We start from the raw sequence: 23,409 nt of genomic DNA on the forward strand, positions 1-23,409 counted from the left end.
ACATGCTGAATTAATTTTAATTTGTATTAGTTGACTTGAAAAACAGTCTTGCTCTTTCAAAATTTCAATCTTCTGGATTATATACCTGGATATACTAATATAGTTTCTGTAGGAACAGGAATATCTGGTATAGGCAGTAAGACATTATATATGATTATATATCACATAAATACATATGTATTACAATAAAAGCAAAATTTGAGGAAAGGTTATTCTATGGAAGAACATCATAGGAGATGGGCCACAGAAGGGCTCAAGATGGTTCTTCTTGAAAAAAATATGTCAATCCAGATAAATTGAAGATTATTGGGAGACAGTGGCTCTGGAAAGTGGTGACATTGTGTTATTATTATATTTAAACACTGGGTCCTCACAGGGGTAGAGGAGGCAAAGAAATCAGAATAAACATACAGACAGAGGGATACACTGTTTAGTTTTCTTCCCTTCCTGTTTTATGTATCATATGTAAACAAGAAGAGACAATAATTTCAAATAGCTCATTCTTTTAAAGGGACAAATGAATAGGTTCTTTAAACAAAATACCTTCCCATAAACATGTAGTTATCTAAATTTATAATTGTGATGTATTTACTGAGATGCATGTGATACTAAAGTTTCTTCTATTACTCAATGATCCTTATTTGCAGAGCAGAACTAATTAGCATTACTTACCTTTTAAAACAATGCACATATAAATAACTAGATTTTTTCATTTTAACAGTACGGATTCATTAAACACTGTCAAAATAAAAACCCAATGTTAAAAAAATCATAAGATCATGTCTTACTTTTACAGTTTCTACATCTCCAGCCTTTGCAGCTTCCAGCAACTGTCTGTCTGCCTCTGAATTACCTAATGGGATACCCTCTAAAAAAAAAAAGAAAGAAAGAGAAGAAAGAGTGATTAACTTTTATTTGGAAGATGGGACCAAGTTTTAAGGGAGGCATCTTATGAGAGTAAAGTTCTTTTTACAGTTTGATGGCAATTATGTAGGAAATCTCCATAGTAGTACGGGAAAAGCAGTATAAACTTTTTTGAAACATCACATATGTAAAATGTATATAGGTATGAATAAAACTATAAAATGAGATTTAAGCAATATAATGGAATATAAAATAGATAACAAAAGATTATAATGAAGTCAGTGACTGTTGGTAAAGTATTAAATAAGGAGAGCAACAGCTAGACATCTAACCATGGTTCTGCCATTGACTAGCTGAATTGGAACAAGTCACTTGAACTTTCTGGGCCTCAGATTGTCCCAGTTCTACAAAGAAAGATGTTGGATTAGAAACAAGTGAAGTTATTTTCAGGTCTGAAACTCTATGTTTTATAGCTCATTTTAAATCTCGTTAAGAAAGGAACGAACCATATACCTTGTATCTTAGAACAAATAAACTTCAGATGGGTTAAAGATGCTACGTATGAAAAATTAAACCTTAAAAGTATTTTTAAAAAATAGGTGAATATTTATCTTGAAATAGAAAAGCATCCTAAAGCAGTACATCAAAGGCAAAACCAAAACTGATTTGGAAAAATATCTGTCAGACAACAACATAGCACTAAACAAATGACAGGCAAAGAACAAAACTGAAAAAATATTGCAGCATATACCTTAGAAATGCAAATTAAAATGAGATACGGGGCTTTTCTTTCATCCATTAGTGGACAAAGGGCAAATGAAGGAGTTACACTGTCAATATTTCTATAATTTGCATTTCAAAAAGCACCTATTATTTCTGTAATACAAACATACACACACACACTCACCCAAGGAAATTTTAAAGAATCATAATATGTGGGGCTGACAAGGAAAACAGGTCCTGTCATACACTATTAATAGGAATGTAAAATGGTACATAACAGCCTTTCTAGGAGATGATTTAACAATTATGTTAACCTTGACTCGGAAACTCCACTTTAAGAAACTCGTTGGAAAGGTAATGTATATAGTGTGTAGCATAAAATCAGGAAGACTGTAACTGTCCATCACTAGGTAACTGAACAGAACTAATGCTATTACCCTCAATTCTGACACTGAAACAAATGCATGGTAAATGGGAAAGTAAAGGCAATTTTGAGAGCAGTCTTGTAGTTCAGAATTTTAGAAGTTCCCAGGAGATCATATTAATCTGCCTTCATCTATTCAAGCAGCGTTTTTGTCAAAATGTGGTTTCTAAACCACAGGCATAAGGATTATCAAAGGGGACTATTAAAGGTATGAAACGCTTGGTCTGTTACATTTCTTCTCATTTGAGCTTTGAGGTGTCAAAGACGTTCTATTAATTTCTAGTAAAATACAGAGATGTAGGCAAAGACACTTTGAAATTATGGGACCAGATTTCTTTTATTTATTTTTCTTTAATTGGAAGGTACCAGATTTCTAGACTGAAATGTTTAACCTACACCAAATGTGTAGATATTGAATATAAACTGATTTGATTTTAAAATGCAATGAATATCAGTGTATTCAAACATAAGTCAAATAGTTGGTTACCTTGTACAGATTCTATATGCCTTATATGAAGGATCTAGAAAAGAGTGAAGAGGCAGGACTGGTCTCTAGAGTATTATTTATAGCTCTGGTTGCTCTACTAGGAGATATCTACTCTTTTCAGTTTTCCTCTCTTTAAAAAGAAATAGCAACTATTGCACCTCACTTTTAAAACCTTTCTAGATAAAAACTTAAGAGCCAGCTATTTACTCAGCAAAGATCAATAGCAAACGCTACTGGGAAAAGCTTATTAAAGACTTGACTTAACATGTGGACACTGACTACAATGAGTTGATCAAGAAGAAATAACAGACAATAATTTTGAAAAATTTTCTTTTTACTACCAACTCCTACATGATATACGAAAAAAATTCAAAAGTTAATTGAAAAATAATTTCACTGAAGTATTCAATACCTTGAAGAAGTTGCTGCACATTTTCATTTCCCATCTGTAAGGCAGTAAAGCCCTGAAGGGATATAATGTTAGGATCACACCCATAGCTCAGGAGTAAGCGGCAGGTTTGCAGATGACCACAATGTGCAGCTCTGTGCAGAGAAGTCTGACCGAGATTATCCAGAGCATTAACCTTAACAATCAGAAAAAATGGAAATTAGCCTGTGGTACAAAATTTAAAATGCTCTAATTATGGGTTCAGGTTCAACACTTGTTATTAACTTAAAAATGCTCAAGTATTCTCTTATAAAGACTATTTTCCAGTGTCAAAGAAAGTATTTTCTCTCAAATTTAGAGTACAAATTCACCAATTCATGAAGGCTGACATCAGGAGATCCAATTTTGGATTAAAAGTTTAAGATGTGGAATAATAGTTGTGTTTAACATTAAAGCACTCATAGATTCATCGCATTTATAGACATTGCCTAGAAAGTCTAATGCATGTATTTTTAAGGATCACTGAGGTGCAGAAATGTGGAGACTAACCCCAAGATAACAGATAACAAAGTCAGACACTAAATTAACATTAAAATACTTATTTCTATTGACTTAATCTTCTATCTTGTTTATCATTTAAAATACAATCTGTACAAAGGCAAAGACACTACAGTATATTCACACAATGGAATACTTCTCAGCAATAAAAAGAATTATTGTTACTGCTGAATCTCCAAAACATTAACCTGAGTGAAAAAAAGTTTGACACAAAAGAGTCAATGAATACTGTACAATCCCATGGACATGAAGGTCCAAAGTAGTAAATTAATCTACTGTAGAAAAAATCAAAACGGTTGTTGCCTCTAGGCAAGGAGACTGCCCTGGATGGGACACTGTCTCTGCCATGTGGTCATGTTCTCCATATTCAAGAGTTTTGGTTACACAGGTGTTTGCATTAGGCAAAATTCAGTAAATGTACATTTAAGAGCTGTATATTTCATTGTATGTAAATTCCACATCCAAAGAAAAACTGTGAACAAATACTGACCTCTAGTTGACGCCTATTAAAAGAATTTAGGGAGATGTATATAGTAACTTGCAAATTACTTTGAAGTGTGTCAAAAAATATACTGATAAGAGGGAAAAATTGATGGATATGTAAGAAAACAATATGGTAAAAAGCTAGTGGTAGAATTTATATTGTGAGTATACGGTTATACTCTATAAAATTCTCTCAACTTGGCTGTATTTTTGAAAATTTTCATAGTAATAATAAAAAAAAATCATCTGTAAGACCCCTTCTATCTCATTTCCAACCCACCAACTCCCTCCCCTGCCACCCTGGAAAATAATTCTTCAAAACATACTGAAAAATAAAATTCCTCAGTAATCAATTATGTGACCACCAGTGTGTTTTGAGACACTATCCAATTCACATTCATGGAGCTGGAGAACATCTGAACAGGATTATACAGTAAGACTTTCTCAATAATTCTAAAAGTAACCTACAAAAAGCTAGTCTCCATGCTTACAGAATCAGAAAAATCAACTTAAAATGCTCAGAGCAACTAATCTATTTATTCATGAACTCACATTCACTGAAATGTGAACTATATCCACTTGAAAACTTTATTTGGGTGCCATTCTGTGTCAATATTAGGGTGACCAACTTGTCCTAGTTTGACTGGGATATTTCTGGTTTTAGCACTTCAAAGTCTTGTGTTCCCAGAAATCCCTCAGTTTGGGGATTAGGACGGTTGGTCACCCTAGCCAAGACTGTTTCATTAAGTTACACAACTCAAGTTTAATGTGCATCCAGATAGTCTTCAAGTAACACACCACATGTAAGAAAAGAAGCAATCAACAAAAAGTTATAGAACAGACAGACAAATGAGATATGCCAAGCAGTCAAGCAGAAATAAACTTTATTTTTTTAATACTTTACAATAGGAAAGATTGAAATTATACATTATCAAGAATTCCCCCAAATAAGAGAGAAATTAGGACACTGAGAGGCAACATAAAAAAATACCTGCAGAATCTGAAGTGGTTCCTTGAGTGGAAACCCAAGAAAGGACAGCTTAGAAAATCATTCTGCAAAGTTCACTTAGAGAGCCTTAGGGGCCCCCAACGGGTAAAGGGATCTCTATTTCTTTCTTCTCCCTTTATCAGAGCAGCTCAATTCTATTATACAATGTATTTCTACCAAGATTTTGTTTGAAGAAGACAAGGATCTCTGGCTAAGGAAACTGTGAAAACTGTTGAATTAAATGACTGTTATCTCTTCCAACCTGGGATGCTATGTGTATTGTTTATTGAGCAATTTTTTTTAAAGTTCCTGGGTAAGAAATGATGACTTTCAGCCTTGATGAAAACCTAACTATTTCATGAATAAAATGCTTATCTTCTTTAAGTCTACTTGACTTTTTTTGGAGGTATAGCTGATATATGATATTATCTAAGCTTACGGTGTCCAACACAGTGAAATCAACTTGACTTTAAACTTAAGTATACCATTTCTATAAACAGAAAAACAATATTCTCCTAATAAAAAGTATAACTCTTATAAAGAAAACATTTCTCTCCTGAATGCTCTGGAATGGAATGACTTTTGTGATTGATTTTTTTAAAAATGCTTTTTGTACAAGTGCCAACTACGGAACAGCAGCTTCACAATGTGAGGAGTGATCTTTTTAGTCAACTTATTTAAATAACTTATTTCCTTCTGTTCCATGTTCTCTGGCAGAAATAACAGAGGGTAAGAGAGACTGTGGCTGGGATAAATAATAGAAGTTATCATGGTAAGCAAGGAACAGAAGACACCAGAAGAGAATTCCAGAATAAATATGTCTGGCTAGGGATACTCTTAAGTGTACTGTTAGAAAAAGAAGAATAACTTGACCAGCGGGGTGTGGTTAACAGGAAGGTTGAAAGAAGGATATACAGGAATAATGTTTCTTTGAGTAAATCCACAGATTTTCTAGCAAAAAGATATAGAAAAAGTATCTGCAGAACTATTTTGAGGGAAAAACTAATATTTAGGAGAGAGTAAATAGTTTAGAAAATCAGGCATTTCATCTACAAAATCAGAAACAACTCACTGGATTACCAAAAATTACCAAAAATGAAGTATACCTTTGCTTCATGTTTCACCACTACTTCGACAACATCATTATGAGCTTTCTCAGAAGCCACGTGCAGAGGAGTCAAGAATCTTAAAGAGAAAAAGTCAGCCGGACAATGAATGTATTTTCCAGAAAACAAAAGAGTCAATAATTTTTAATTATTAAAAGCAAACTTACTCTTTAGTCTTTTCATTGATGTTGGCTCCTTTTCTTAGCAACAGTTCACATATTTGCTTTCTTTTGGGATATGGAGATGCGGCAGCACAATGCTAGATAATTTAAATTGCAGCATTAATCACCTATATAACTGATTTTTAAGAATATTCGTGTTTCCAACCAAAAATAATCAAGATGTTAGTTATTTCATGTCTTTGTTTCACTTTTGACTTAACTTTGCTCTTCAAAGACTTTCTATTGGATAGAATGTGCAATGATTACCAAATTCTGACAGGGCCTGAAAATCCTATTTACCAGGTGATATGTTATTAAATATTTTGATCAAGCTTTATAGTTGCCCTACATCTCTGCAAAAGCTACCACTGCTGTGATGAACACCTTAAACTGTGATCAACAGTCCTTTCAAAACTGTTTCCAAAGAGCATGGTGTTTATGTTATTTTTTTTAAAGTTAATAAAACACTCCAAAGGTCGGGATTTCTTTAATGAAGAAATAGCACAGCATTTGTCAGCTCTGGATTCTGCTTGGTAGAAACATTGATGGGATAGCTGACAAACTAGGTGGTATTTCCTTCTTTCTCAATGAGTTGCTCTAGCAGAATAAGGACTTTGGATTACCTGTTTGGTTAAATTGGTGGTGGAAACTGATCCAGTCTGAGCTGGAGGCTTCAGGATCTATGTTTATGATGCATCAAGGAGGAAGGGAGACAGGAGGTAGGGATTCACCAATCATAAACTCTCATGGTCATGTCCCAGATCTTTATCTCCCCAAAATCCAGGATTATACTCATAAACAACAGGTGTTCAATAAAGGTCAGTGAGTGAATGACTTAATCAATGTATGAACGTTAAATTAAAACTAAAGCCTGAGAATTCATGGAATAAAATTTCTGGGTAATTGTCAAGGTAACTTGCACATACATCTAAACACAGTATATATGAATGTGTCTGATTTTAACTTGTTGCTAATTATAAAGCTTATCTGATCTTCATGGCTTTGCTTCAGATTCATTCTGATATTGTTGCTGTCACCAAACTCATTCCTTTGCCCTTAATAAAATCATTTCTAATTGGTGAATACAGCTCTTTTGGTATGTTTTGAATAATCATCCCAGGACATCTATCAGGATGGCACAGAGAATGGAAAATAGTTTATATTCAAGAATTCTTGAGCTTATCCATTTCAAATCGCACCCTTTTCTCTTCTGCCCCATCCTTTTACCTGCAGGACCTGGGACCTCGAAACTCAGAAGACACTGCCTCTGCAATACAATGTCTACCAACAGCTAATTTCTTGTATTCTAAGGCTAATCACAGTTTAATAGTAGAACACTTAAGGGGAATAGTAGAATACTTAAGGGGAACAGTAGAACACTTAAGGGGAAACAAGATGTAGAATTAATTCTTCAGACTGGAAAACTTCCCATGTCAGTTTTTCCAAATTTCCCTGTACCATCTTGATGCTGTTATGATTTAAATTTTGCACTGGCATTTCTTATCAGTCTGCAACTATGCTGTTTTTTTTTTTTAACATGGATTTTTTTTGTAAAGTAGCAAAAAGGCCTAAAATGCTTTATAGATAGGTTCCTACATAAACTTCATGTCCTGTATCATGGCATAAGGATGAACATTAGCCATAAAAGTTAAGGAAGGCTACAATTAAATCTTCCCCAAAGACATTAATTTACTTATTGTCATCTTCCCTCCTTGAAAGTACATTCTGCGACTCACAAAGCTTTGTTCCTTTTAAATTTCTACTTCTAAGGTAGCCTCTGATTACCACATTCTCCTTCTGATCTTCTAACACTTATCTTCAGTCACTTCCATTTTTTTCTTACTGCCTTTCCATACACCGCCCAGTTCTCATCTACTCTGTTACAGAACCACAAAGCTGACATTACCTCCAACAGGGAAACTGCCTCTACTCACAGATACTTTATTCAAAAGTATAAAGGGGACACATACAGACTTAGATCTAATTTTGAAAAAAAAAAAAAAATTACAATAACAAAAGGAAAACCAGGCGGTTTTTATCTTGATGGCAAGATTAACTTCAGTGAGTTCCAAATTTTCAGTCATAAACATGTATGCTTTTTATAATAAAAAAAGCAAATGAGATATAAGATTATAATAGAAAAGTCACAGATAATATATGCCAGCATGTGATAAAATTTTTGTCTAGAAGGATGCACAAATGAACAACAGTATTGACTTTTGAGGGGATGAGGTTGTCTGTTTTTCTGTATTGTTTGAAATATTTTCTTTATATATCCAGAGGCACTAATTCTTAAAAAGCACAGATTTTTAGAACAATACTATTATTAAAAGTAGGATATTATGTCAGTTATCCAGTATCATCAAAAGAGGCAGGGCATTATGATTAACTTAGAATGTTTTTGGCTATTTCATTTTAAAGACTTAAATCTGAAACATTACCAATGCTGTTTCATGTGTTTGAGGATGCTTAAAGTTCACCATTTCCAGAGAGAGATGTTTTTTGATTCGTGTAACATCAGCTTCCCGTGCAGCCTGAAGCAAGGAGTGGCCCTTAAATTCATCTAGATGAAGCAGAAGCATTTAAATTGGCATAAGAATTATCAAATTTATGGAACTTACCTTGTAAAAGAGACACAGTATTTTTCTTGAACTTATTTTCAAAATTATCTACCAAAGTAGCCAGACTGAAGCTCAAAAGACAGTTTCCAAATATAACTCTTGCAAAGGGAGATAGTGGTACTCCAGCGCCCCATGATTATGACTCAATTCATTCCCATGAGAATACAACATGGCCAATTCAAAGCCTATTTTGGTCTCGTATACTGATTATGGCAATATATTCCCAGAGCAGAGTTGTGAGAATTTTCCAAAAGTATAGAATTTTTCTCAGTAAAGAAATAAATGAAAAGGTGATCTTGTCCCCATATTAACATTGTAACAATAGCAGATGGCTATGCTCACACACTGGGGATTAGACAAGCTGGATATTTCTAAGAGCCACTTAGAAAGGAGGCATTTTCTCAAGATTCCTCTCTTTTATTCATCACTCTTGTGAAACCACCCACTATCCTTTATTATTCCAGAATAATTCCAGTTTAACACAAGTTTCCTATTCATGCATAGTAATATATACCTGAATTAGGTGGCTATTTCTCACTACTATCTCTACTTCAGTTATTGACAGAAAAGCACAGAATTGTCCAGCTACCAAAGAATATTAGATGGTACATTCTGGGGACTATGTTTACAAGACAGAAATCCTACAAGTAACACCTAAAAACTTCATGACAAAGAAAGAAAAAGAAAAAGAAAAAAAAAAACCCAAAACTTCATGACAGATAACTAGAAAGTCACATCAAAGATAGGAACAAAACTCAAATTCTTTCTTTCCAAAAGCCTATCATCTGTGAGACTAACACAAAAAGCATTTGCCTTGAAAAAAGCAAATACAAATATATTTTCCCTTCATAGCATCTTAAGAGTAAATGATTAAATGTTAGTACGAACAACAATAGATACCCATGGCTAAGGAAAATAGCCTATGATTTTAAAATCCGCGCCCCCCTCCGAAAAAAACCAAGAAATAAAAAATTTTAGGTTACTGGTTTAAGAGTTTAGCTGAACATTCATCATTTTATACTTACATGCTAACCTTTCTTTTAACTGTGGTGTGGGAGCCAAGTCTATAGCACTTTTATTGTGACAATTCAGCAGTGTTGGATCTGCGCCATAACTCAGGAGAAGAGAACACACTTCAACCCTGTTCTTGGAAGCAGCCTCATGGAGAGGAGTGAACTGCCACAAGTCCATTGCATTTACGCAGGCACCATGCTGGTGGTGGGGTGGGTAAAGCATACATTTAGTGCTCAACTTTTAAGAGAACTTAGAATATTAGTACTGTGTAATTTACATCATGCAAGCTTAAAAAGGTTATGTCCCCAAAGGTTACTTTTCAAACCAGTTCCTTCAGAAAGAGAATACATTTCTCACCCACAGAAAGAGTCACTAGTTGCTAAGCCTACCCACAAGTGCCTATTTAACTCTTTTATTGTTAAAAAAGTTACAAATGAAACTTCAGATTTAATAAGAACTGTTTTTTCCTTTTCTGAGATATGATTTATATATGGCAAAATACATAGTTCTTAAGTATACAGTTTGATGAGTTTTGCCAAATGTAAATATCCATGAGACCATCGGGCTTCTCTGGGGGCTCAGCTGGTAAAGAATCCACATGCAAAGGGGGAGACCTGCAATCTATCTGATGCTTCATTCTTATCCACAATAACATTCCAAATATTCTGTTGAATTTGATTCAGTTTTACAATAAGCAAAAGCATTACTATTAAATGTATAATAATGTTATGGTCACATTTATAAAGGCTCATGGACCATTTAGAGTATCTAATTACTATAATCAAGTTGTTTCTGTGGGAAAATATATTTAGTGGTAGCACAAGCCCAAGTGGAAGCATAGAGGTGTTGGAAACAAAGGTCCTTCCCATGATAGCTGCTGACAGAATGAGGAAAAGTTTCAAAGGCAGAATGGGTGCAGAGAGAAGACTAAAGAACGTGGTCAAATACGTATGTAGAGATTAGGGGACAAAATGAAATGGGTGTGAGTAACATCCTTGAATCCACTCTCAAAAAGAATATGTAGCTTCTATTCTCATCCAACATGGAGCAAAACAAGAAGTTTTTTGCCAGTTTCAGGAACTTGTCCGTTAAACAACAGCCGCCCGTCGTTCTGCCCAGTATACTGGAAGAAGCGAAGCTTACCAAGTAAGCCTGTTTCAACCCACCTAGGCAGGTCTTGCAAATCTAACTAATGGTTATAATAATATATGGTTCATTAAAAACTGCTGATATTTTCAAGAACTTTGAACTACACTTTCAGCTACAAATTAAAGAATCACTTAGTCTGACATTCACAAAACAGGAAAGCTACTTTATATAAAAAATCTTACAGTGTTTTAAAAATCTCAAAGCAGTCAGACGACCTATCAATAATCCACATTTTATAATGATTATAAATACTTCTTCTATATCTACCAAGCACTAAAAACACAAAGAAAAACATGCACACTGTAAGAAAAGTATACAAGAGCTAACCTTGACCAGAAGTTCAGTTACTTCATAATGACCATAGGAACAGGCATTGTGCAGGGGCACCAGATCACTACAATATGAGAAGGGGAAAAACTGTGTGTTATTAGATTCCCTATGCTTTAGCTTATATACTTAAATTTAAATAGCAAATGGCTTATGTTACCTTCTGGGCTTCCCTTGTGGCTCAGCTGGTAAAGAATCTGCCTGCATTGTGGAAGACCTGGGTTCGATCCCTGGGCTGGGAAGATCCCCTGGAGAAGGGAAAGGCTACCAACTCCAGTATTCTGGCTTACAGAATTCCAAGGACTGTATAGTCCATGGGGTTGCAAAGAGTCGGACATGACTGAGAGCCTTTCACTGACTTCTGTATCTTTTCCAAACTCAGAGCTCAAACACTGGGTCTTCTTTGAAACTTTTTATTTTAAAGATTCTGTAAGGTAAACTGCTATATTCCTTAACATAAACCCAATTCTTTCATGATGGCAATAGTGGAAGAATTTTCTGAACAGGAAGGTACAATAGAACCTTAAAATCCTGACATATCTTTAAGTTAGTCCACCTTGGGAATCACTCACTAATAACCACAGACATCACCATGATGTCTTTTGTTAAGAGATGGCCACTCATGGTTAAGTCTTTCTGATTCTATCAGAACTCTCCGTCAAGTCTCACAGCTTTCCTTACCACTTTGATTATATAATTTCTTACCTGAGCCCTATCTACTAGCTAACGCCACCTGAGCTTCCATCATCATCTCATAAAACCAAGACTTCTAGAAGTGAACTCAATGGTTTCCCCCACAAACAACTTTTCTGGATTTCAGTATGTGTACCATCGGGTCTCATGCACTGGGCTTCAGAATATGAAATGTAATAGTCTCATTTATTTTATCTCATCACATCCAGATATTCAACAAATCTTACACATTCTTACACTGTAATATATCTCCTGCATCTCTGCCTTCTTTTCATTTCCATTTCCTCCACCACCACTACTGCAGATCTCATTATGCCTGAACCCCTACAATGCTCACTCTCATGTTCTTTTTCCTGTAGTCTCCTTCTTCAATCTATTCAACACATTGCTGCCAGAGTGCGTTTCTCAAAACTCCTCTTTTAGAAGAACCATTCCCCTTGCTTAAGATCCTTCGATTCTCTTGCACAGAGTGATGTTTCCTAAACTCTCCGCTTTCTTAAACTGAGTCCAGGTCAAGTATGACCTCCCACGGAAAGATTTCTCAACCACTGCACCCAGCACCGAGCATTCTCTCCTAAAATCTCCTATAAGTACTAGCCCTTTCTATTTATCACCTCACACTTACTAGAGAATTTATATTGTTAGGTGTCTTTTCATGCCTCCTAAAACATAGTATAAGCCCTATGGGTGGTAGCCTTAATGGTTTATAATTCCCTGTTCTCTCAGAGCAATCTGCATATTACAAAAGCTCAATAAATGTTTTATGTTGTTCAGTAAAAAATATAATTCTTACAAGATTATTACAGAGATTATCATGAGGACAGAAACATTTTAAAAATTCTCATTTTTGTTCAAATGCTTGATTTACCCTTTATCTTTAGCATGAACATCAGCTCCATGTTGCAACAACAGCTGTACAATCTTTACTCTGTTGTAACCTGCTGCCAAATGCAATGGAGTTGACTGAAATATTAAACAGACAAATCAGTGAAATTCAATAGCTAAAAAATATACATAAAAAGGTAAAAATCCAAATATAAAACCAGAAATTGAGAAAAAACTTTATAACTTACTTTGCAACTTATTACTATCTAAATGATAGTAATAATTTGGTTTTACAAAATCCAACATATATACCAAAGCACAGTATACAAGTTTATAAGTTCACTATTGCAAACAGAAAGCTAACTAAACATTTATTAATAACAACGTTTTACTAAGATTAAGAATTAACCCAAATTATTGCTTAAAAGGAGCATTTTCAGCAAATGTTTTAAGTTAAAAGATAAACACAATTTCATGTTACACAAAACTTAGTTACAAAAGGAAGTACCTTTCTGCCATCACTTGCATGGCAGTTGACATTTAATGGTGTAAGCAGAGCCATCATTTTTTCCTCATTGCCACTCCTAGCATACAAAAAAATGTATTAGCAATTTGTTTTCTTCATCAGATTCTATTTGGAGACATGTATGTGACCATTAAAAATTCATTCTCTTTTGGAGTTTGCTTATTGTAAAATAAAATAATTAAAATTATATGGTAAAATATTTGTGGTACATATTGATAACACACCTGGCACTTTCCAAGAGTTCATCCTTCTTATATTCACCTGTGAATCAGAAGAAGAGCAGAAATTTTTAAAAAAATTACAAAAGTAGTATCAGTTTTATGCATAAAGATGCTCATTGACCTATGTTTAAAGTACAAAAATTTGGAAATAAATGGAAAATGGTTAATCAACAGAATACACTGCAGTTTAAAAATATTTATATGAAGAACATGGAATACCTTTGCTATGAAAGTGAAGAAAAAAGATTCAATGTTATATAATGAAACATGACCACAACTATATGAAAACAATATACACAGTAACAGCAAAGCCAAGAAGGAAAAATCAAAATCTTAGCAAAGTGTGTCTCAGGGGTCGGCTGTGGGTGAAAGTTTCCTTTTCTTTTTACCCCTCAAATTTCCTGAAACCAGTATTATTTGTTTAACAGACAAAATGCCTCCACAACTTCATTCAAGATCAAAACAGAACAAAATCCATATAAAAATGTAACAGTAGCATAGAAATTTATAAATAAAATTAAAATCAGGACTAAATAAACTCTTTATGCCTATAGCTTTTATATTTACCAATGAAAACAAGCAAAAACTTTAAAATCAATATAATTTAACATAATAGTGTTTATTTATTCACTTAAACAAAACCCAAACTAGTGTCCACAATATGAATTGTATACTGATTGCTGTGCAAGGCTTTTTTTGTGCCCCAAGATTAAAAAAAAAAAAGGCAAATAGGGAATAGCATTGAACAGGGAAGCAAAAAATAAACATTGAATTGTCAGTTACAGTAATAGCTCACTTTTCTAGAACTTCTTGAGGGGACTAGTCTAAATTTTCTCAGTAATACCAAAGAAATATCACAAAGCCCAAGCACAGAAGCTTACAGCAGAGCCCCTCGGGCTCTTGACTATTAGACATAATTTTAATGGTGATCACCCAGTAAAAAAGAATCCAAAAAATAATATGGCAGAGAGCTGTTTCAGAGGAAATCTCTGTTAGGAGAGAAATGTGTGAACTAGATGAAAAAAAGGTGAAAGTGTTAGTCCCTTAGTTGTATCCAACTCTGCGACCCCATGGACTGTAGCCCATCAGGCTCCATTGTCCATGGAATTCTTCAGGCAAGAATACTGGGGTGGGTTGCTATTCCCTTCTCCAGATCTTCCTCACCCAGGAATCGAACCTGGGTCTCTGGCATTGCAGGCAGATTCTTTACCATTTGAGCCACCAGGGAAGCCCATATTACTACCCAAAAAAGCCTGACAGTCTAAAATAAACCTAAACCAGGGGACGACAGTCTTATATATCTTAACAGGTTCCCAGGACATCAATATGTCCCAGTAGAATACAATAATTGCCATTCTTCAAGGTTCTGAAATTGGTGAGCCCAGAATCTTGTTTGAAAAACCAAGAGAACGGTTAGTAACACACAATTATATACCACCTCTGGCCCCAATAAATGTAGGAATCACAAAATTTAAAAGCTAATTTTTAAAAAAAGCTTTATTTTTCTTAGACAAGAATCAAATGTCAGCTATTCAGATATAGAAAATAGCAACTGAACTGACACTATTTTAAAAATCTAATCGAGATCATTAACTGCAAGACACTGAATGTCTATCTAGGAAGCTCATGCGTTACACTGTTCCCAGAATACCCAAAGAGAGCTTGCAGACTTACCAGTCAGCACGGCTTTGGCAGACGGGTCTGCTAAATCCAGCGCTGTCCTTCCATCTGTATTTCGAATGGTTGGCTCAGCTCCATGTTGTAAGAGCACTGCAAAACAGAAACACTATCTTTCAAAATGGTGATTCTGACAATATGATTTTAGTACATCATTTTCTTAAAGGTTTTCCCACCAGGGAAGCCCTAAGACGTCTCAAAGTTATTTTAAGACTTTATATATCCTGATAGTAGATAAATGCTGTATTTTAAAGATAAAACTATACAAAATATCCCATTATTTAATGTATTAAGACACATTAAATATCTGTCTGCTGAGTTTAATGTCAGATTCTTCTCTGTTAAACAAATGACCAAGGACAGATAAAGAATTAAAAGGCAAGTTTACTTGAAAGCTTGTTTTCTGTTTTCTCATACCAAATGAACACTGTTTAGGTCAGAAAGATTACTCATAATAACAAAAATGAAATTTCTAAAGCTATGAATAGCCCAAGAATAGGGATTTGTGGAATCTGAGAAAGAAGGAAGGAGGAAAAGGAGAAAGAGATGCAGGAAGAGAGGAAGGGAGGGAGGGAAAGAGAAAACTACTCTGTAGGGTTAATGAACCCCCAATCAAAACTTGCACCATTGTAACTCAAAATACATTAAAAAGAGAAGAGTTGTGCTATACTCTGTACATAATGTTATTTGATTATATAAAGATACTCCAGCACACTCTATAAAGAGCTGGGGAAAGACAGGCAAATACATGCAGAAAGGGAAGCTCAGCTCCTGTTCATTCCACTGTACTCCTATCTCTAACAGTAATGTCCAACAGAAAAAAAAAGTGAGCCACATATGTAATTTAAAATTTTCTAGCATCCAGATAATAAAAACAAAAAGAGGATAATTTTAACATGTCTTATTTAAGCCAATATACCCCAAATATTGCTATTTCAATATGTACATCATACTGCAATCCATAGAAAATTGAGGTAACTTTGTATTCCTTTTATTCATACAAAGTCTTTGAAATCTGGTATGTATTTTCCCCTTATAGTACCTCTCAATGTGAACTAGCCACATTATAAGATTTCAACTACCACACTGGATGTGTACGTGCATGCTAAGTCGCTCAGTCACGTCTGACTCTTCGCGACCTTATGGACTATAGCCCTCCACGCTCCTCTGTCCATGGGATTCTCCAGGCAGGAATACTGGAGTGGGTTGCCACGCTCTCCTCCAGGGGATCCTTCCGACCCAGCGATCAAACCTGCATCTCTTACGTCTTCTGCACCGGCAAGCAGGTTCTTTACCACTAGTGCCACCTGGGAAGCCCACACTAGACAGTGCAGACATAACTATATTTGAAAAACTCTACATTATTAAAACTAATTATTAATAGGCCTCACGTAACAGAAAAGGATTCTGAGCAGAGGTCCGATAACACAAAAGATAAAAACAAACAAAAAAAGGTAACACATAGAAAAGGAGAACTGGACAGACGTTACCAAGTCATCTTTTTCTTACCTTTATAAATTACCTAATTCAAACTAAGCTCATGACTTTCGTATAAAGTGATTTGAGGTTGGGTTGGAGGGGAGAGAGAACAAAACAGGTTCCCTAGACCTTTCCTAGTGCACAGAACTGGCTTTCTATCTGTCTCAAGGATTTAAAATGTCCCTGTTTTGCACAAGGAAATAGAAGTAAGGTAGCAGAGTCCAAAATCTTTGACTCTTTAAGCTCAGAAAAATCAATACTGGGTTAATGACTATTCTCAAATAAGCAGCCTTCTCACATGTAACTTTCTGTCAGTGATTAACCTGTTAGGCAAATCTTATTTCATTAAAGTATCCTACATGAGTGACAATTTTTTCTCCAAACACTTCTTTACTTATGCTGCCATTTCTACTCTCCTACAACCATCCTAGCTCATGCCTTCATCATTCTTCATTTGCGTTATTCTACAGCTTCCTAACTAGTCTCCCTAATGTCATGCATTCCACTCAGCCCTCTACCAAATCACTATTTCTAAATATACTGCTCTCATCACATTGTCCCATTAAAAGTTATCAATGATTCCACACTATCCACACAATAATATAAAGCTCCTTAACCTGGAATTCAAAGCTCCTTATAAAGTAGTCAATACACTTCCCTTTTCAACCTTCCTCCTCAATACTTCCTAGGAAGACTCATAAAGGAGTGACTCAACTCCAGCCCATTCACTGCACTATTATCCTCTAACACTCTCTGTTCACTTCCACCAAGCCTTCATCCGGTTCTTTGTGGGTACTAGTCCCCAGAGAATCCACATTTCCAAAGAAGAGAAATTCTGCATTACTCTATCATCTAAAAATTTTTTAAGCTCAGTACCACGTTCAAAAAGATACTCAGTGACTAGGTTAATCATTAAGTGTTCTAAAATATTTAAATTCAGCCTGGCAAAATTTGATCACATTAACAAATAAATTCAATTTAGATTCAGAATAGTTACAAACTATTTCTGAAAAATTCTGGAATGTAAACAGTCTTACCGATGCAAACATCAATCTTTCCTTTAATTGCAGCTTCATGGAGAGGAGTATAATTCCAATTGTCACGAGCATTTGGGTCTGCACCATGTCGCAAAAGGAGATTGACCACTTCAGCATGACCAAAAGAGCATGCATTATGAAGAGGAATAAGGCCCCCATCATCACGTGCTTGGACGTTTGCGCCATTCTGAAGCAAATATTCAACTACATCTTTCCGACCAAAACCTAGAAGAAAATAAATTATCCACATTTAAGTTCTCCAAAGAAAATATATCAAGATAGAAGCAGTAAGCACACGTCATGCTAAAGTGTTTTTGGATGCAAAACATTAACAGATAAAAAAACCTCATTGATGAAATACATCACTAACTAATCTTAATGAGAAAACCAAAGGGTCTCTCTGACACATTAGGTAATACTACTACTAACTTCAGAGGAAGGTTATGTAATGAGTGATTGAAAGCCCGAAGTTCAAATGTTTCCCACTCTACAATAGCAATCCTAACTGCAAAGAACTAGTTCTGCATATTTTGTATGCATACATTTTCAAGTATTCAAAGTATATACTAACCAACTCTTGCTAGACTCCCTTTCCCACATCCCATCTCATAAAACGTTTCTACTGAATTGGGGGACCATAAGGAAGCGCCAGAAAGTTTGTACTGAAGACAGAGAGGTGATACTAGGCAAAAGTGTGACGTGAAGTATCTTCGAAGGAGCGCCTACTCTGCCACTTGCACAACACAAACAACTCTGCCTAGTAGGAGGCCTCCTTTAAAAAGCCACTTCCCGCAGTTCTGTTGAGACTGCCCGCGGAACAAACAAACCCAAAAAAGTCTGACAACTCATTTATATTGGTTTACAGGTTTAGTACCAATGAGTTTCAATCTCTTACTATTTCCATATAATAGCACCTAAAATATTTTTACAATTAATTATTAAAGGAAAAGGACTTCAGATATATGTTAAAGCAGAAGGGAAGGTATATAAGTATTGGGAGGGAGAGAGAGAAGACTTTTTCACTCATCTGAAATTTTACCAGAATATTCTTACAACCAAGACTGAATGCAGTCCTTCTGAGACCAAAATGGAGCTGAATGAGAAAGCAAAGACATATAATCTTTCCAAGGGGTACATGTGGGACTGGCCTGGCTGTAGCTGAGGGAAGAGTTAGATGACTGAAGAGATCAACTGTTTTGTTTTGTCTAAATATTGCTAAGCTCTATGTCAGACATGTGTATCTTTGATTCTCCCTATTCTCTTTTCTGGGTGCCTGATGACCTCAGCTGGCGATCAGAAGTTGTTTTGTGAAGTTTGCTCTGCGTTCAATTGTTCTTTCGATGAATTTGTAGGGGAGAAAGTGGTCTCCCTGTCCTATTCCTCCGCTATCTTGGCTCCTCCCCTCTGATTCTCCCTATTCTCAGTCTTTGATTCTCACTATCCTCAAAGAGCTTACAATTTAGGATGTGGAAAAACAATCAGAACTAGTAATTTCAATATACTATAACTCATAAAAGAGGTATATATAAAATGCTACTAGCGCACAAGGAAGAGACTATCTAAATTAGTGGAAAGCAGAGAACAGGAGGACAATCCCAGAGAAGAGTCCAGTGATGACACCTGAGCTGAAGGCTAACATCAAAAATGAAGAGATCATTAGGAGAAAGAAGAGAGAAGAAAGGCGAGAAGAGAAGAGTTAGGAGAAAAGAGGGAGTGGGAAGAAGCTAAACAAGGAAACAGCACGGCAATTCAAGTAGAAGAAACAAAATGCACACAAGTGTGAAAGAGCAAATCATTCACAGCAGCTAGGACACAGACTGCCCAAGTAGGCAGAACTCAGAAAAGGAAGAATCTTTTAAGCCACACTAAGGTGGTAACTGGATTTTGTCCTACAGATTATAGTGTTTCTCAAAGTGCTTTCAGGCAACAGACTTAAAGGAAATGTTTTTTTGCCTAGAAAAAAAACTGAGATATAATTAACATATAAGGTTATATTAGTTTCAGGTGTATAACATAATGATATGATTTGTATATACTGCGTGCAAGCATGCATGCTAAGTCACTTTAGTCATGTCCGACTCTGTGTAACCCCATGGACAGCAGCCCACCAGGCTCTTCTGTCCATGGAATTCTCCAGGGAAGAGTACTGGAGTGGGTTGCCATTTCCTTCTCCGTGTATATACTGCAAAATGAACACAATAAATCTAGTTAACCACATACACGTATTTTTTCTTGTGATGAGAACTTTTAAGATCTACTCTCTTAGCAACTTTCGAACATATAACGCAGTATCATTGACTATAGTCTTCATGCTGTATACTATATCCCCAGGACTTAACTTCACATAGCTTAATACCTGAAAGTCCATCCATGCTATTGCAAATGGCAAGATATCATTTATTTTTTCCAGCTGAATTATATTCCATCGTGTATATACACTGCAACTTATTTATCCATTCATACCTTGACAGGCACTTAGGTTTTTTTCCCCATGTCTTAGCTTTTGTAAATAATGTTGCAATGGTACTATTTACAATAGCAAAGACATGGAAGCAACTTAAATGATCATCAACAGAGGAATGGATAAGACAAATATCAAGTATCACTTCTATCTAAAACATGATATGATAGTGGAAGACAGAGGAGTCTGGAGTGCTATGCAGTTCACTGGGGTTGCAAAGAATTGGACACAACTTAGCGATTGAACAACAACAAAAATATGATACAAATGAACTTATTTACAAAACAGAAACAGACTCACAAAGAAAACAACTTATGGTTACCAAATGGGAATTGAGGGGATCAATAAATTAGGAGCCTGGGATTAGCAGATACAAACTAATATTTATAAAATAGATAATTATCAGGGACCTATTGTATAGCACAGGGACTATATTCAATGTCTTGTAATAAATTATAATGGAAAAACAATATGAAAAAGAATTTATACACACACACAAAACCGAATCATTGTGCAGTACACCAGAAACTAGCACACTATAAATTAACTACATTTCATTTTAAAAAATAGGAAGAAAAAGAAAAAATGCTGCAGTGAATATGGAGGTGTATAAGCCTTTCTGAATTAAGACTTCCTAATGAAATCTTATATAAAATCCCAGTATGTGCCTTGTTTGCTGCAAAAATACCCAATGCCTGATACACAGCTGGCACTCACAGAGTTGCAAATTAACTGAATTCAATTTAAAATAATACTATTCAGGCTAAATCTGCCTTCTTCTCCTTTACAAAGACCCAAACGAAATTATCCCTCTACTTCAGAGGCATCTCAAAGAAACAGTATGAAAAACACTGCTGTAAAATGTGAATGGTCACTGAAGGACAAGCAAATTGCCTACTAATAAATATATTTTAAAACCTTGTTTTGCATCTGCCTTTTAAAAAAGCTAATAATATCCTACAAATCAACTCTGATAGCCACACATTTTATTGATTGCAAGTATCAAAATTAAACTAGTCTTAGAGCATCAGAGGATGAGATGGCTGGATGGCATCACCAATGCAATGGACATGAACTTGGGCAAACTGGGAGATGGTGAGGGACAGGAAAGCCTGGCATACTGCAGTCCATGGAGTCGCAGGGAATCAGACATGACTGAGCAACTGAACAAAAAAACAATCAATTTTAAAACTAGTTCCTTTCTCATGAATCTTCTTCCAGATCTGCTGACATATTGAATGCAACACCTTGACGGCATCATCCTTTAGGGTTTTGAAGAGTCCTACTGATATTCTGCTGCATCCATTAGCTTTATTAACAGCAGTGCTTCTTAAGGGTCACTTGACTGCACTGTCCAGAATATCTTGCTCCGGGTGGCTGACCACACCATCGTAGTAATCTGGGCCATTTAGATCTTTTTTGTGCAGTTCTTCTGTGTATTCTTTCCATCTCTTCTTGATCTCTTTGGCATCTAGTAGGTCTCTACCATTTCTATCCTTTATTTTGCCCATCTTTGGGCAAAATGTTCCCTTGATATCTCCCATTTTCCTGAAGAGATCTCTAGTCTTTCTTCTTCTGTTGTTTTCTTTTAGTTTTATACACTGTTCATTGAAGAAGGCCTTCTTGTCCCTCCACGCTGTTCTTTGGAAATCTGAGTTGAGTTGGATATACCTTTCCCTTTCTCCCTTGTTTTTTTTCCTCTTCTCTTCTTTCTTTAGCCATCTGAAGGCCTCCTCAGACAGCCACTTGGCCTTTTTGCTTATCTTTTTCTTTGGGATGGTTTGTATCCTGCCTTCTCTACAGCATTACCGATCTTCATGCATACAGTTCTTCAGGCACACTACTTACACGTTCTAATCCCTCGAATCCATTCATCACCTCCACCGCTGGAAGACCCAGCAGTGGCCACAGGATTGGAAAAGGTCAATCCTCATTCTAATTCCCCAAGAAGGGTAGTATCAAAGAATGTGCTCACCGTCAGACAATTGCACTCATCTCCCATGTTAGCAAGGTCATGCTTAAACTCTTGCATGCTAGGCTGCAGCAGTATGCAAACGAACTTCCAGATGTCTACGCTGGGTTTAGAAAAGGAAGAGGAACCAGAGATCAAATTGCCAACATTCACTGGATCACAGAGAAAGCTAGGGAATTTCCAGAAAAACATCTACCTCTATGTCATCGACTACGCCAAAGCCTTTGACTGTGTGGATTGTAATAAACTGTGGAAAGCTCTTAAAGAGATGAGAATACCAGATCATCTCACCTGTCTCCTGAGAAACCTGTATGTGAGTCAAGAAGCAACAGTTAGAACCCTATATGAAACAACTGACTGGTTCAAGATTGAAAAAGGAGCATGACAGAGCTGTCTGCTGTCACTCTGTTTTGTTTTTTACATTTTATTTATTTATTTTCATTTATTTTATTAGTTGGAGGCTAATTACTTTACAATATTGTAGTGGTTTTTGCTATACATTGACATGAATCAGCCATGGATTTACATGTGTTCCCCACCCTGAACCCCCCTCCCGCCTCCCTCCCCATCGCATAACTCTGTTTAATCGACATGCTCTGTTTAATCAATATCTGAACACATCATAGGAAATGCCAGGCTGGATGTGTTACAAGCTGGAATCAAGATAGGCGGGAGAAACATCAACAACCTCAGATATGTGGATGATACCACTCTAATGGCAGAAAGCGAAGAGGAACTAAGGAGCCTCTTGATGAGGGAGGAGGAAGAGAGCGAAAGAGTTGGCTTAAAACTAAATATTAAAAAAATGAAGATCATGGCATCTGGTCCCACTACTTCATGGCAAATAGAGGGGGGAAAAGGTAGAAGCAGCGACACACTTCCTTTTCTTGAGCTCTAAAATCACTGTGGATGGTGACTGCAGCCATGAAATCAGAAGACGTTTGCCTCTTGGCAGGAAAGCTATGACAAACCTAGACAGTGTGTTGAAAAGCAGAGACACTGCTCTGCCAACAAAGGTCCAGACAGTCAAGGCTATGGTCTTCCCAGAGGTCACATATGGTTATGAGACTTGAACAGTAAAGAAGGCAGAGTGCCCAAGAATTGACGCCTTCCAACTGTGGTGCTGGAGAAGACTCCTCAGAGTCCCTTGGAGAGCAAGGAGATAAAATCAATCTTAAGGGAAATCAACCCTGAATACTCGTCGGAAGGACTGATGTTGAAGCTG

The 23,409-nt window shown here is 35.9% G+C and overlaps 1 protein-coding gene across 1 annotated transcript in view; it reads right to left on the reverse strand.

Moving 5' to 3' along the window:
* The window catches only part of TNKS2 (tankyrase 2), a 63,682-nt gene that overhangs the window by 28,480 nt on the left and 11,793 nt on the right, over positions 1-23,409 (reverse strand). Inside the window, exons 2-13 of the mRNA XM_043476014.1 lie at positions 17,752-17,976; positions 15,233-15,328; positions 13,562-13,598; positions 13,320-13,395; positions 12,855-12,949; positions 11,294-11,360; positions 9,829-10,015; positions 8,624-8,745; positions 6,189-6,280; positions 6,022-6,100; positions 2,911-3,082; positions 789-868 (exon numbers count right to left, since the gene is read on the reverse strand). Coding sequence (XP_043331949.1) covers positions 789-868; positions 2,911-3,082; positions 6,022-6,100; positions 6,189-6,280; positions 8,624-8,745; positions 9,829-10,015; positions 11,294-11,360; positions 12,855-12,949; positions 13,320-13,395; positions 13,562-13,598; positions 15,233-15,328; positions 17,752-17,976 — 1,328 coding nt within the window. The remainder of the gene's footprint in view (positions 1-788; positions 869-2,910; positions 3,083-6,021; positions 6,101-6,188; positions 6,281-8,623; positions 8,746-9,828; positions 10,016-11,293; positions 11,361-12,854; positions 12,950-13,319; positions 13,396-13,561; positions 13,599-15,232; positions 15,329-17,751; positions 17,977-23,409) is intronic.

This window comes from Cervus canadensis, chromosome 8, assembly GCF_019320065.1.
Source record: "Cervus canadensis isolate Bull #8, Minnesota chromosome 8, ASM1932006v1, whole genome shotgun sequence".
NCBI classification, from domain to species: domain Eukaryota; kingdom Metazoa; phylum Chordata; class Mammalia; order Artiodactyla; family Cervidae; genus Cervus; species Cervus canadensis.